The sequence below is a fragment of the Pleurodeles waltl genome, chromosome 12 (genome assembly GCF_031143425.1).
Source record: "Pleurodeles waltl isolate 20211129_DDA chromosome 12, aPleWal1.hap1.20221129, whole genome shotgun sequence".
Classification (NCBI taxonomy): Eukaryota; Metazoa; Chordata; class Amphibia; order Caudata; family Salamandridae; genus Pleurodeles; species Pleurodeles waltl.
In genome coordinates, this window is record NC_090451.1 from 457,883,045 (window position 1) to 457,898,879 (window position 15,835).

At 39.7% G+C, this 15,835-nt stretch overlaps 1 protein-coding gene across 3 annotated transcripts in view; it reads right to left on the bottom strand.

The window, feature by feature from the left end:
- CDH8 (cadherin 8) overlaps positions 1-15,835 on the bottom strand; it is a 1,003,344-nt gene that overhangs the window by 112,496 nt on the left and 875,013 nt on the right. For all 3 annotated transcript variants that reach the window (XM_069217048.1, XM_069217049.1, XM_069217050.1), the window contains exons 9-10: positions 3,091-3,212; positions 1,634-1,751 (exon numbers count right to left, since the gene is read on the bottom strand). In XM_069217048.1, the coding sequence (XP_069073149.1) occupies positions 1,634-1,751; positions 3,091-3,212 (240 nt within the window). The remainder of the gene's footprint in view (positions 1-1,633; positions 1,752-3,090; positions 3,213-15,835) is intronic.

A 15,835-nucleotide genomic window follows, 5' to 3' on the forward strand; every position in this document is an offset into this window, starting at 1 on the left:
GCTGAGATTGTAACTTTAATTATGATTTTGTGATACAAATATGCCTAGCAACTGAATTAGTTTTGCCACATCACACAAACAAATCAGCAGTACAATGAAGGTCCTTTAATGGCAGTAGAGTGGCGTACAAATATATACATATTAATGACATTGACATACAAATATTTGATATAACAAGCTAAACACATTACAACATGAAATAGAGCACACTACTTTAAACATCATTGAAGAAAAGGAATAACCTAAAATGATATGAGGTACCAAATTTTACTAATTTTCCAATTCATTCAATGCCATTAATGGCAGTAGGGAGAACATGGTTATGTGTGTAAACACATTTTGTTATTTTTTAAAATAAATGTGCAGCTTATTTTTAAAAAAGAGAGAAATATTATTATATTTTATATTGTTGTCAGTTTTCTGTGTTTTTTTTAGACATAGTAGAAATTCTAGGGTCAACATGGATTGTTCATTATTATATGTTCATATCTTTTAAAATGTTTTCAATTTGGGTAAGCTGACAAAATTACACTAGGACATACTCCCATGTGCACTTTAATCTTGTGTTTATAATCAACCTCTGGTTACACAGCATCATGTGTAATTGTGTGTCCTGCGTGTAATTATGTATTAAGGATATTTTATAGTCAATAGGTATGCTGAATGACTGCTATAAGACTTGTTGAAATCCATAACGTTTTTAATAACATTAGTGCCCCTCAGAAGCTTTTTATGGGTCTTATGCACTCGAGATGAAACACTTTACTACATCATTCCATGGTGCGATCTTTTTTGGAACTACACTCAGTTACAGACATTCAGTTGAGTGGTTTCAGTTACTGTGTGCACAATATTGTATAGCCTCCATAAAAATTGCCAACCATCTTATCGGCTACTATTGTGAAAATATTCATGATGACAAAGGTTTTATTTTATTTTACTTGGTCAAGACATTTTATAGTTCCTGGCAGCCTTAACGTCTTGGGTATCAAAGTTTGCTCTTCTCTACTCGTGCTTGTTCAGAATCAATGCACAGAGCTCTTTTTTGCTAAATATCAGCAGCGTCTGATGTACTTGGACAGGTTAACCGTATTATTTTCGTACTGGAACCCTGGTTTTTGCAGCCTTTCCTTATGACCAAAGCTTGGATTTTCCGTCTTGTGAGCTGCAACGATCCAAGCCATGTGCAAGACTACCTTATAAGTAGAATGATTTGAGGCACTGGTGTTGACATAGTTTGAAAAAAGGCCATGTGATTAATTTTCCCTAAAATATAGCAGAATTGATCAACAAGGAAAGTACAGGAATATGTAGGTGCTATTGTTTCTTTTACTATCCATACAATTCCATCACATTTCTTGAGAACTGTATGTGCCTTAAAATGGTTGGCACTATGTGATCATATTACATTCATCACTTATGTCATGAGACCGAACATGTTTTTTCCTAATAAAAATCATGTTTATTTCTTTTCACTTTCTCTGAGCGCAACATTTGCCTATTAATATTGCCAGTAAGACCAAAATGCAGTGTTTATAATAATAATTATCAGTGTGCTGTTGAAACAGCACAGATTTCCTAAACGTTCACACTCAATTCGATTCAACAAGTCATTGACAACATGTATATTTACCTTCATTGTTTTTGATTGTGAAATTCGGATTGTTGGCCATTTCAGGAAGAAGACTGTAGAAGAAATAGTGGCCATTTTTGGGATCATCTTTGTCAATAGCACTTACTGTCTGGATTATCTACAATATAAAAAGCAATTTTTAAAATAAATTAGGACACATGCTTTACAAAAAGGAGACCAATAATTTGTGTTCATTCTAAGTGTGCCCTCGGATTCACTCCGACCTGTAAATATATTTAGTTGGTAGAGATGTGACACGGTAACAGCATAAAAGGAATTTAAAAGCCTTTGATGACCACAGAAGAGTTGACTGAATTTAAAAAAACACACACATATATTTAGCAGACATTTACATTACTAATTTCAAGGAGATCTGATTTAACTAATGCATATTACAACGCAGAAAGCAGTGAGAACCAGTAACTCAGCTACCGAAAGAACTATATTTTATTATAACTAAATTATCCACTGGCAGTTTAATCATCTCTTTTTGAAGATGAGGGATGCAAAACAGGATAAATGTTTCAAATGTCTAGAAAGAATACCCATGTTAACAGAAAGTTTTACACTTAGATGTGATGCTGAATTTGTAGGCCAAGCACCCTTCCTTCAACATTGAAGGGTTCAAAATGATGAAGAGCTGGCTGAACAATGCAGCACAAGTGAAAGGATGGATTCGAATTCAAACATTGACCTTTTTACAATGACATGGGAGGATTAGCTACGCTTCGGCAACTGTGCAATGTCTAAAATATCTTTTGAGCATACACAGTGAGAGTCTTTAAAAAGGGATCTCTTCAAATTAGCGAATTGAGTAAAGAAAACTGTGACTTAAAGATGAACCTAGTGAATCTGAATCTAACCTCATTTTGATGTAGGCTCTTTATAATAAGTGGATTTAAGCCCTAGAATGTGGTCCAAGGTGTTAAGAAAGTGACCGTCTCTGGAAATTCATACAAATATTATTTTGTAGGTGTTGCTGTATATTGCAGTGTTAGCTGCAGGATTAACATCTATTTGTACTGGTTAAAAATAAGTCGAATATTTCCTTCAGTCTTAAATGCTTTCAGAATATAAAAGGTGACATATCTTTAATGAATGCCACAAAAAAATAAAAGAAACTGCATATGTTCCAAGAGTACGAGTGCAAGTTTGTCTTTCTGGCTTCCGAATCGGTTATTAGCCAATGTAGGCTTTCATTTAATAGCAGGATCTTACTTAAAAGCCTTGTTTTTCTAATTCTCCCATCAGATAATTTTGATATCATTCTATTTAGGTCACTGTGTGACAAATGCATTTGAAATAGCTTTTATATGACAAGTGAGTTGGGCACGGCTAAAATCTTTCATTTACTTACAAATTGTGGCAAACACAAATTACAACCATTCGGTAGCAATAGTAAGCACATTAAAACATGGGTATTATATCAATAGAAATTGTACAAAAAATATATTTACTTGTCCAGGTCGTCCATTTTCACATAAAAAAGCTTCATATTCCGACGCAAATTCAGGGGCGTTATCATTTACATCCAGAACTTTGATTGCAACAACTACGCCGGAGATTTGACTGTGATTTCCTAAATTGAATGAAAAAAGCAATGTATTCATTAGGGCCAAATGTAGTCTTCCAGCTTTTACTAGATATGGGAAATTATTGCACATATGAAATTTGGAAAGTAATATTTTGCAATACATTTTGCATAATTTATTAGAAGGCATTATTCATGCATACAAGCTAATTGTAGAGTGCTGTGCTTCAAAGAAACTTGAGAGAAGCAGCATCAGTCAGGCACTTAAATTGCAAAGCTGAGTTTTAGGAACATAGAAATCTGATCTTTAATTCCCATTGGTAGTTTATTTTAGGGAAGTGCAAACAACCCCATAACTCTTGAGGGCTAGAAACTTTGTTGCACCAAAGACAGCCTTCCAAAACATCCAGAGACCCTTCAAACCGATGTTTAATAGAGTGTGACTGAAGAGAATCTTGCACCGCTGCCCATAAGGGGAAGCAACGTAAACTAAGAACATGAAAGGTAACAGAAACCTAAGTTAGGTGTGTCTCATATTTTTTTTTTATTGATTAAGATAGGACATTTCCCATGTTTATAATGAGATTGTGCTGTGCAGTACAAACAGGTGGCTCATGGAAGAGTTAGTTAATTTATGAAAGACTGCTATCAAATTCAAGTGCAGAAGTGCATCTTTCCATAACACTGTACACTTTGCGAGTCAGAAATACAACTTGCCTAGTATTTTACTACTTTCTATACAGTAAAATGCAATTATTTATTTTGTGAAAGTTAAAAACTAGTTGACGCAAGAGATGAATAAGAGCGTTGAGTACATATTCCAAACAAGACCCCCTAATTCCTCAGGAGATGTGTACTTTTTATCATAATTTAAAATTCTTGACTTTAAAGAGTGACTTTTTGTGTACAAACTCACCATATCATGATGAAAGCGCTATCATGGCATACTTGTACAGGCAGTGAGATGAATTTAGTTATGGCCATCCATTATCATTTTGTTTCCATTTTTTCTTGAAATAGTACTTGTGAGTATCTCCTTGAATTATCCTACTCACCTTAACCCATTGTATACCTGGTGACTCCTGTTTTACCACCCAATGCATGCCACTCCATCTAACTGCCATTAAACCTCGTTTGACCAAATAGTGATTTCACATGTCCAGAAAAATACTTCCACCAGACCTGAAGATAGGTGCATATAATGACATACAAGGGTGCATGAAGAGACAAAGACAAAGGGAGACGAGGGATTTGGAATACATTTATATGGTTAGAGGAGAGACTTGACGAGATGCAGAGTAGGTATAGTGATTTACAATGATTGAAACACTTGTCCATGTGGCTGTGTATTCCTGGATATTCGATCAACACAGCACCTGGATATGGATAATAAACATGGTTCTAACACTTCCGATAGGGAGTGTAAAAGGTGTCCAGGTTGGTACCAGACAATGTAGAAGCCTTCTCTCCTTCTGAGACCACTTCTCATATTTCTAACAATTTGCTATTTCATCCACAATTATGTGTCCCACATAGTCTGCTAGGGACTTGCATTGAGGTTTTGAGCAGCACATTTGGGGAGCTCAGCAAAATGCTCCCCACCACACTGCAAAATGAATTTTGCATTTTTCCTTATTGTATTCCATCAGAGTTTCAGTACACAGCAAGCACGGACAGAAGAGGTAGGTTTAGGCCTCTAATTTGTCTTTTTTAATTTGGGTGACATGGTTATGTTGTAGATTTTCAAATAAATGCACAAACAGCATCATTTTCAGCACAGGGTCAGATTAGCTAAGGGCAATTGCTGCTTGAGGTCCAAAGGCTGAGGCAGATGTGTGGCATTTTTCCTTAGTTTTTATGATGTGTAGACTAGCCTGCAACACTCACTCACAACCCAAAGGATGCAACAGCCCAGGAAATGCAGTAGAAGGGGCATGGCAGTAAAGGGGATTGAGGGGTCTATTTCTAACAGCAATGTCAAATGCTTGGTGGGTTAGCTGGTCCCAGACTGTCTCACTCATGGCTTTGCCGCCCGGTGTGAGGGATTGGTGGTTACTGAAAGATGGCCTTGTGGAATAACAGTGGATAAATGTGTAGGTAGGAATTAGGCAAATGGGGAAGAGGAAGCCAAAAAGGAAAAGAATGAAACAATACAAAAGGATGAAAAAGTGAAAGAAGATCAGAGGACAGCACAATAATGTCAGTAGTATGAGAGTTAAGATTGTATTTGTAAAATGAAGATGTTGGACTGAAAGGCAGAAATGACGGTGCATAATAGATTGAGAATGATTAAAAACCTATTAAAGAAGTGCCCTTCACTGCTTCAAGTTTGTTCACCACTTCACTTTCTTCAACAAGGCAGAGCCTCTTTTGTTTATGCCTCTCATGATTGGTAGGGTGGCTGATCAGCTTTAGGTTATGCCTCTCATAATGAATAGGGTGCCTCAGAATCTATCAAAATCTACAGCTGCAGAATGAGTAGTGGGAGGCCCAATTCCATTGATGGGATTGGTGTTGCTATAAGGAGAAAGAAATAAGGCTGTCCCTCCCGAGTAAGGAAGGAAGAGCAATAGCGCAGCTATAGTGCAGGGAGCTGCTGGTCCACAGCCTGTCTAGGCTTTTAGCCATCTTTCTTGAGTCTCACCACCTCCGGGTGGTGCTGGAACAGGTGGAGCTTCGAGTGGAGATTGAGATGCTCTCTGCTGAAGCATTCACTATTGACCCTTAGGCCACATAATCTGAACCTCAGACCACACTTGAGTGTACAGAGCCCAGGTCTCTATGGGTGTTTCAGCACAAGGAGGGGTAGAAGGAGTACTGCGACATAGGTGTGTGACATTTGAAGGAAAGAAAATACATGGTAAAGTTTTATTAGTGAGCTTTGGTAGTAGTGATCATCTGTCTGGGTCTGGATTTGTGACATCATTGCTAAGTTAAGGAGAGAAGTGATGAATGGTCATAGGACAGGGCTCAGTCCTGACAGAACACAGTCTTTGCTACTGTAACTGTGTTGTTAAATACCAATCTTATTTTCCTATTCATTTTACATGCTGTTTATTTTTGGTTGACAAGAAGTACAAAAAAGTATAAAAATTAAACAGATAAAACTGGAAAAACTTACACCATTCACAGTTTACGTACACATTATACCAAATATGTTGTCAAAGTAATTAATTTATACATTAGATTATGGTCATTCTAATTTGTAATAGAACAACATAATTGCTTTAACCTACGAGTTTGAATTACATTCATGGCAGATTAAGGTAATGTGTGATACCTGTAGAATAACATGATATATTCAAATTATTCAATGTGTATAGTTTCAAAGAAGATTCAATTCAAGGAAGATTCTTTTTATTATCAGATGGATAGCATTCTAGTGAAAGTCTGGTATATCAATTAATATCTGCTTGCTACCTGGAAACTGTATACACTGCGCAACAGAATCAAGAGACAGAAGACACTTTGGATCAAGATCACAGTAACATGTGTGCACAAAGGATGCTGCTTTCATATGCAATCCCTGGGTGGGATGGGTATGCCCCGATGCAGGTCCTGTGCTCCCCATACCACTGTACTGAAAGTAGCCTGGCTGACGGGGTGATACCCAAAACCGGTCCTAGGGTGCTTGTTCCCAGTCCAGAGAGGACCTGGCCTGGAAGTTTGGCTGGAATATTCCCTTAGAGAGCAGGGTCAAGAATGGTTTGCATACAACTTTGTCCAAACTGGAATGGCATGGGTAGCAAAAAATGATGGATTTAGGCCCAGATTTGTGCACTAGGGTGAATGTTTTAGATTGTTAAGCTAACCATTCATCACTTGTTCTTTTTTGCATTTGTCGCCATAAGTGGGATGGGTATGCCCAGACGTGGGTCCAGTGCTCCCAATGCCACTGGAGTCAAGCTAGCCTGACTGATAAGGATTGATACCCTGAAAATGGTCCCAGGATGCTTGTTTCTGGTCCAGGGAGGACCTGGACTGGCAGTTTGGGCTAGACTCTTACCATGGGGAGCAGGGTCAAGACTGATTTGCATATGGCAGGGTCCAAACTGGTTGGCATGGCAGCAAAAAAAACTATGGATTTAAGCCCAGATCTCTGTACTGGGGGTGAATGTTTGACATTGTTCAGCATTCTGTCCATCACTTGTTCTTTTTGATTTGTCACTCTAACTGGGGTGGGTGTGCCGAGACATGGGTCTCATGCTCCCCATGCTACTGGAGTTAAGCTATCCTGACTGATGTGGGGTGATATCCCCAAACCGGTCCCAGGATGTTTGTTTCTGGTCCAGGGAGGACCTGGCCTGGCAGGTCAGGCTGGACTGTTACAGTAGAGAGCAAGTTCAAGACTGATTGGCAAATGTCTGGTTCCAAACTGGAATGGCATGGGTAGCAAATAAATGGTGGAGTTAGGCCCTGATCTATTTACTGGTGGTGAATGTGTGACATTGTTCAGCATTTTATCCATCACTTGTTCTTTTTGCCTTCAGATGCGATGGCAGTCAAAATCTCAAAACATTTGAAAGGTCTTCAGCAATTCCTAACTGAAGAAGATTCTCCATTATTTTCCCAAGTGAGTATAAAATACTCTAGAGCAGTGGTTCTTAACATTTTGACTTCTGAGGACCCTCACTGACTTATTACTGGTATGAAAGGACCCTCAGTGAAACCTTATTGGTAGCCATGGACCCCCGGCCTAATCTATTTCTATGATTTGAACCTCAAAACAATACACATAAATACCAAAACATGTAACAAAAGTGTATACTGTTTATATATGGATGGAAAGAGTGAGGGATGTAAGGAAAGAGATGCATTGATGGATAGGTTAATGAAGCATGTGGTGGTTTAGTAATGGTGGGAGAAGAAAATAAAAAAGTGCAGGAAAGGAGGAGGGAAAGAAGGAGAAAAGGAAGGAAGGATGGATTAGGGTTGTTTTACGATGGATGGCGGGATTGACAAAAAGGCAAAGACACAACCAACTAAAAATACAGAACAAGTCACAGTCACTTCGGCTTGAAGAGAATAGAGTGCATTGGTGATTAATTACTCTCCCTCTTTATACCCTTCTTCTATATTACATGAAAAACTGGGGCTGAAGTTCGTTGAGGGCCTTGCAAATCATACTCCACTAGTGCAGTGGTGTTCTGTTTGGACTATTCCCTCAGCTGTGCTCACCAGATAAATTATAGATGCTTGTTTATCTTGTGATAGCCATTGTTATTTCCTACGATATGTCTCGCCTTGGGAATACCATCTATTTTTTCTCAACCCAACAGGTATATCAAAAGGTGAAAGGTCATGGGTGACGACCTTTTTTGGCTTCCAAACAAAAGGAGCGGAAATTGATGGAGTTTACTGAAATTCAGTTCAAGGATTATGTTATGGTCAAAACCTCCTCTGGCATAGAGCCATGTTTGAACTTCGCCTTGCGTGCTAAGGATAGACCCCTTTTGACTAGATTCAGTCTAGATGGCAACTTTGCTTCCCTCCTAGACAGTTTGACCGAGCCTCTATTCTCCTCTGTCACTGTGATGAAAGATCCTGCAAAGATTGCTTAATGTTGGATTTTCTGTGTTTTTTCTTCTTGCTTGACGAAACAATTTTTAATTCCTATTTTAAAGGGTATAGGATGTAATAAGTGTAATCTGGTCATATCGAAATGAGCACTTCTGAGATTTGTATTAACATGTGCCTGTTTCTTAATATGCTCTGTATGTAAAATAGCTGATGTCTTTTAAATCAGTTTAGACCAAAAAACTTAACCTTGTTCTATGAGCTGGGCCAGTATACATGTATTACTTTTTATTCCTGAGAGGGTGCATCTGTACGATGTTGATGTTTTTAAGTGTCTTATATTAACTTTTGATGTTTATTTTGTATGTTTCTATGATCATTGAAAATGTTTGAATAAAGGCTAGTACTACTACTACAGAGCAAGTTGCATATCATCATGCTTGAGCATACTGGTGGCAATAAAGTTAAACATTAGCATTTTATAATGTTATCTTTGGTGAATATGGATTTTATGTATCATGTGTTTCTGACTGTAACATCTTATCCATTTGCGTGTTTATTGCATGCTTGTCTGGCCAATATGTTATGCTGCACTTCTGATGAACTTGAAGCATATCCATTTTAGAAACTGTACTTTGTTCTATTAGTGCTGACATATATATTTTTTGACTATCACTTTCTAGTTACCCTCACACTTATTTCATGTTGTTGTGTAATACATCCCCTTCCACACGGCAGAAAGCAATCATCGATCTCAGAAGGACTTTTTTTCCTGTAATGATCCGCTCGCTTTCTGTACCCTTGAGAAGCATTGTTACAGTACAAGATAGGAGATGGGATGGATGTGTGCCCCCCTAAAGACGCTGAAATCTAGAGTGAATAGGAGGAAAGGGAAAAAATAATTAGGCAAATTAATTGCCAGAGACAGTAAGGCACAGTGGACCTAATTTAGACTTGATTACATGAAGTTGTAATCCCCACAGCGGCAACATCAAATTTTAATTCAAGCACATCAGATTGTCTTAAATGCCACTAGAAATACATTTACCCTTTACACATCATCACCAAAAGAACTGCACCTTTGCAAAATAATACATTATGCATTGCGGGATTATAAAACTCGAGAAATAATAATGTTATGAGACGAAATATTTCAAGAAATAGTTCTCTTGTGAAGCCTTCCATATTCATTAGCTTTGCTAGAGATTATTGGCTGATCTTCTTATATTCTTTATTTAGCAAATTTCTGTCTTTTTAATGTGATTTTCTTTCTGATTTTAAGCCAAATCGTTCATGTGCTATGGCATATGCTCCTCAGAATCATGAGAGTCGATGCACTAAGAAAAAGGGGAAATATAAACTGCGATTTATGTATTTTACCCCTATTTCATTTTTGGTATTTATACACACTTTGATCCTACATTAGTAAATTATGCTTGGCATATTGTGTATGCAAATGTGCAGGGTAGTATATTGCTAGAACAGCATCAAACATACTTGCATGATTCCTGATCACAAGATGCATTGTGATTTTCCCTACTTATATAACAGACATACTTGTAAAACACGTACTTATAGTCTGATGAGCAGAGATTAATATCACAGATTTGTGGTAACTGCTACTTCCCCTACAATTTTCCACAAAAGTGTTCCGACAGGGGCGGCTTCCACAATTTTATCTAGGGGAAAATGCCAGGTGGTTTACGCATAGCAACACGTGGCACGTATAATGGTTTATTTTTTCCCATGTTGGGTCGCTCAGTACGAACTTCACATTAATGTTTATATGTTGGCTGTCACCATGAAGGAAAACCCCTCAAGAGAAAGGAAAGATTTCGTGGTGACGTGCACATTGTGCCCTGTTTGTAGAGAGATACGTAGGTGAGATGTGTTCAAATTGCATTAAATGACCACAGACCTTCCACCCAAATGGGCATTTCATATGTCAGCTGTCTAAGTTGTCGTTTTCCGGCTGCCAGTAAAGGTATCCTCAGCTAATTTTTTTATGTAGAATGCTTATTGAGAAAGGTGGCTGGGAGACATTGAAGGGGTCATTAGGATGGTGGTGGTTGGCCTGCTTGGTTTGTTTGAGGTTGTGACATCTGCTTGGTCTCTGCTATCTACAAGATATGGTGCATTTCTTTCCTCCCCCTGTGGTGGTGCACATATTGATGCGTAGTGCCAATGCAGACACTCTTGCACCATGGTGCAGGGATGCCCGCAATGTAGGGATGATGTTTTTGTGCAGGAAGGGATAATTTCCTGCACAAAAACAATCATAAAAGGTGTGTTGCTCTTTCTACGTGTTGGAAAATGGGTTATTGGTAAGGGAAGGTAAGTACCTACACTGACCAATAGGCCACTAACCTGCACTTAGGTCCAGTTAGGTGTCAATAAAATAAACCCAGCTCAACCCTTGGTAGCTTGGCAACGAGCGACAAGGCTTAATTTAGGAGACAAAGCGTAAAGCATTTAAAAATCAAAAAAAGTAGATAAGTAAAACACAAAACACAATACAATTCCAACACCAATTTAGAAAAATAGATTATATTTTTATTTTTAAAATGACACCAAAACTAATAAAATCGGATAAGCGAAACTGGAGATATGAATTTTTAAAGAAGTAATGCTTCCTAGCACATTGAAGCAACTAACGCTCAAAGGGTTAAATAAAGGTTACACTGGTAAGGAACAAAGTCCAGAGTCCATGCCACACACAAGGTAACAATGTCACACTTACTTTCAGAAGTGTTTCTTGATTCAGGAAAGTGGTCCACAGCACCAGCCTAGGGTTCAGAGGCTCTGGTTTGCCTCTTGTGGTCTAGGACTACAACTCCCACAATGCACCTCTTCAACTTATGGAGTTGCTCCAAACGTCTCCAAAATTCTGGATCTTCATCTAGAGGTCATTTTTAGGTCCTTGAAGTGTCCACAACTTGATCCAAGGTTCCAGAAGCTCTGAGTTGCTCCTTGGAAGTTGGGACTACAATTCCCAGAATACACCTGGTGAGAATCCTCAAATGGCCACTAGACGCTGGTCAGCTGTGCTCTGTTTGCAGGACTCTAAGCAGCTCATTTGTAACTGTAGCAAACAGGGAGTTGAACCAGTTGAAGCCATGCAAAGTCCTTCTTGTGGTGAAGCCCAAGTGTGCAGCTGGTGCAGTCCTTCAGAGTGCAGTGTCCAGGCGCAGGTCAGGAGTCAAGCAGGACAGTCCTTCTTCTTCCGTAGTTCTTCCTTGTTGGAATTTGGTAGGGGTCTGAGGTGTGGCTGCAGGTCTTCCAGTTTTTTCCATGCTCCTGGGTGAAAAACAGGGGGGTATTGGTTCTCCAATCAGATGCAGGGTCCTTCCCCCTGGGATGACCATTTCTTGGGAAGTGTGGCAAAAATCAATCCCAATCATTTCCCAAAATTCCATCATGGCTGAAACTGATGTTTGGAGGCTTCATCTGGCTGGGCCCACCCACTGGTGTGGCTGCAAATCTTAAACACACCCTTCTCCTGCCCTCTCCTAATCTAATCAGGTGGGACACCTAATAGTCTGGATTTGCAGGATGTGAGGGAGGTGCTGGCTTGCTCCAAAGGTCCTTCCCTGCCTTTGATGACCAGGTTAGCAGCCCTCCTCCTACCTGCTTCTCCATCTGCTAAGGGAATATCTCCTCCCCCAGGCATATCTCTTTGTGTTTAGCCCAGACTACTTTACACCTCATCAAGACAGCCTCGCCAGGCTGCCAAAGTCTGGCCAATCACAGCAAAGTACTACTGGGCTGAAGTTGGCAACTTTGTTGGTAAAGTTTAAAACTCTTTACCTGAACAAGTCATATTAAATCCAACAATTGCAAGTTGTGGGATTTATTATAACAATTAATTTGATACCAAACATGAGGTATCTGCAACTTAAGGGTATTTTATGAATTAAAATAAGGTCTCCCCATTCTAGCCTATGGAGGCCATTCACTACAATAAGGGAAAAACGAATCTGGCTGTTTTACCTCACCAAGGTTTATAAAACTATTTTTATAAGGTCCCTGCTTATAGTTACATGGCACCCAGACCTAGGGGCAAATAGGGCACACCTTAAGGTAGACTTATATGTAAACATAAGGTAGTTTAAGACAAATTTGCATGTCACTTTAATTTAAAAGCAGCTAGCAAGGCATGCCTTCCTTTAAAATGACACTGGCACCTCAGCAGTGCACCTATGGGTGCACCACCTATGCTGGGGTCCCTAAACCCACATGCCCTACCATGAACTAGGGACTTATAGGTAGGTTGACATAGCCAATTATAATTAGCCTAATTTCCATATTTATTTTATACAGAGCACAGGCCCTGGGACTGGTTAGCAGTATCCAGGGCATTATCAGAGTCAGGAAAACACCAGCAAAAAGTGAAAAATTGGTGCAAAAAGTTAGAGGGCCTCTGCAATCAGCCTGTTTTCTCACACTACGTGTGCTGCAGAATGCAGCACACATAGAAAGATGGAAGAAACAGGTCGAAATAAAGGCATTTCTCCCTGTTGTGTCATTCTTACATCCACCCACCCACCCCCAAAGGTGGTGTCGGAATCTTGGGCCAGATGTAGGAAAGGATTTGCAACTCGCAAACAGCAAAAACTGCAGTTTGCGAGTTGCAAATCGCATTTTCCTATGCAGAAATGCATTCTGCGAGTCGGACCGACTCGCAAAATGCATTTCAGAATCGCAAATAGGAAGGGGTGTTCCCTTCCTATTTGCGATTCCTAGTGGTATGCAATACCATTTGCGACCGCATATGCGGTCGCAAATGGTGTTGCAGTTACCATCCACTTCAAGTGGATGGTAACCCACTCGCAAATTGGAAGGGGTCCCCATGGGACCCCTTCCAGTTTGTGACTGGACCCAAAAACATTTTTTCAGGGCAGGGAGTGGTCCAAGGGACCACTCCCTGCCCTGAAAAAATACCGAAACTAAAGGTTTCGTTTTTTTTTTTTAAGTGCAGCTCGTTTTCCTTTAAGGAAAACAGGCTACACTTAAAAAAAAAAAAAACTGCTTTATTTAAAGCAGTCACGAACACGGAGGTCTGCTGACTACAGCAGGCCTCCATGTTTGCGAGTGCCCATAGTCGGTATGGGGCCGCAATTTGCGACCCACCTCATTAATATTAATGAGGTGGGTCATTGCGACCCCATACCGACTCGCAGACGGTGTCTGAGACACCGTTATGCATAACATTTTGCGAGTTGCAAATAGCGAGTCGCTAAGACTCGCTATTTGCAACTCGCAAAATGCTTCTTTCCTACATCTGGCCCCTTATGCTTTCCCAGATGTGCAAATCTGGGAATGCGTCAGATTCCTTTGGGTGCTGCATAGGAACACTCAGAGCAACACCCTTGGAATACCTCTTTCACGCATTGCACCACCGAAGCGGTCGGCCGCTTCCACCTCGTAAACGAGGCCCTCACTTTTTTCTGAGCAAGCATGACCTTTGTTTCAACCACTTGCCTAAGGTTTTTTTTTATTTTCTAAAAACTCCCAAAGCAGGTGTTTGTTCTCAGAAAAAACAATGACCCTGATGGTCAGGGTGGTTTCTCCCTGCAATTGGAGAGATTACGTGGTTTCTCAGGAGTGTCTAGCAACAGTAAGGAAAGACTTCAACTGTAAGTAGACCTAAAAAGAGTGAAGTGACTGTCACTGTGACCTGACAGTCTTGTCTCAGATGGGCAATTGGGTCAGAGGTTTATGCCAGAGGAGCCAGGTGAGTCTTTGCTGGTGTAAATCTAGGGGTTGCATTAATGTAAATAGAGCTAGGGAACCACAAGTTTGGTGGGCAAGAGCACTGCCGATTTATGGATATTTCCCCTCCGTCATAATCTAAATGACACCTTCAGATATTAACATATTGTTACATAGTCTGAAGATGAAGAAAGTAAAATATGCACTTCCGTTATCACACAATTTGAATTGTTGCTACATGCTTGTAACTGTTATTTTGAAGCATCACAGTGCATATAAAGAGCAGCAACAAGGGAACAATATGCCCAAATTGATCTTAGACTACTAAAGGCTCAAAAGATGATTTCGACTGGAGTACGTCTTAGGCAGCTGACTGGTGAATGTATCATAGTATCAGTTTGCAGGTTTTGTTCCTCCTTTCTTATGCTTAATTAAACAGCGCTGTAGTTGCAGGTGGCGAATTTCCCTTGGACAAGGTGGGGAACACAGGGAGAGTATGTAAAACACAGTCAATCACTGTGGGGCAAACACCAGAGTCGAGAGTGTGCTGGTGTTTGTTTCGCAGCCCCGCACTGAAATGTACGCAAATCCATAGCATCACCAATACCATTTTAATTTAAAGGAAAGCATGCATAATTTCCGTTTCCCATAAGTAAAGCTCTCTGTGAGATACTGGTATGACATTTCCCACTGAAAGAACAATACATGACAGAGGGTGGAATGATCATGATGATAAGCACAGTTAAAGAAGAGGAAGGAATCCTCTATGAGACTGGAGCACATAAGTGCCGGATGTAACACCCGAATATAATGCTTCCCTTATTATATATGTACATTCCCTCCAAATGATGTGCCTTTTGAGCCTATGTGTGTGTATCTGTAAAACGAATCCAGTTGCATCCCAGAAGAACCCATTTTCACTGATTTTATAATTAGTTCATTATAAAAATTGGAGACCAGGCTCAGGTTTATAAATATGATCTCATTTACAGGTCATACACAATGGGATGGGAGGTCATACCCAATGGGATGGGACAGGGCAACTATTAACTTAAATGCACGTCTTTGATAACATAACTGTCTGCTCTAACCAACAGAGGAAATCCCAACTAGCCAGGAGTCTTTATATATATCCCTAATCTTATTATAAAAAAAGTGCAAAGCAGCGATCTCAGGTTGCGAACCGCTATTGGCTTTCCATCCAGTCGTTGATTTTTCTCTGAATTCTGATGATTGTAGCAGCATACAAAGAAACAACAGATATTCAATAGTTCCCATTTATTGCTGAACGAACACTTTTGCCAAAATGCAACCACTGTGAGATCCATCTTTTCTTGTTTTCCTCCATAGAGGGAAGAGGAGAGATAAAAAAAAAAACGTAAAACTAACTTTGTGGGCAGTTTAGTTAAGGGGCGACTGACTATCTTGCCCTTACATAGATG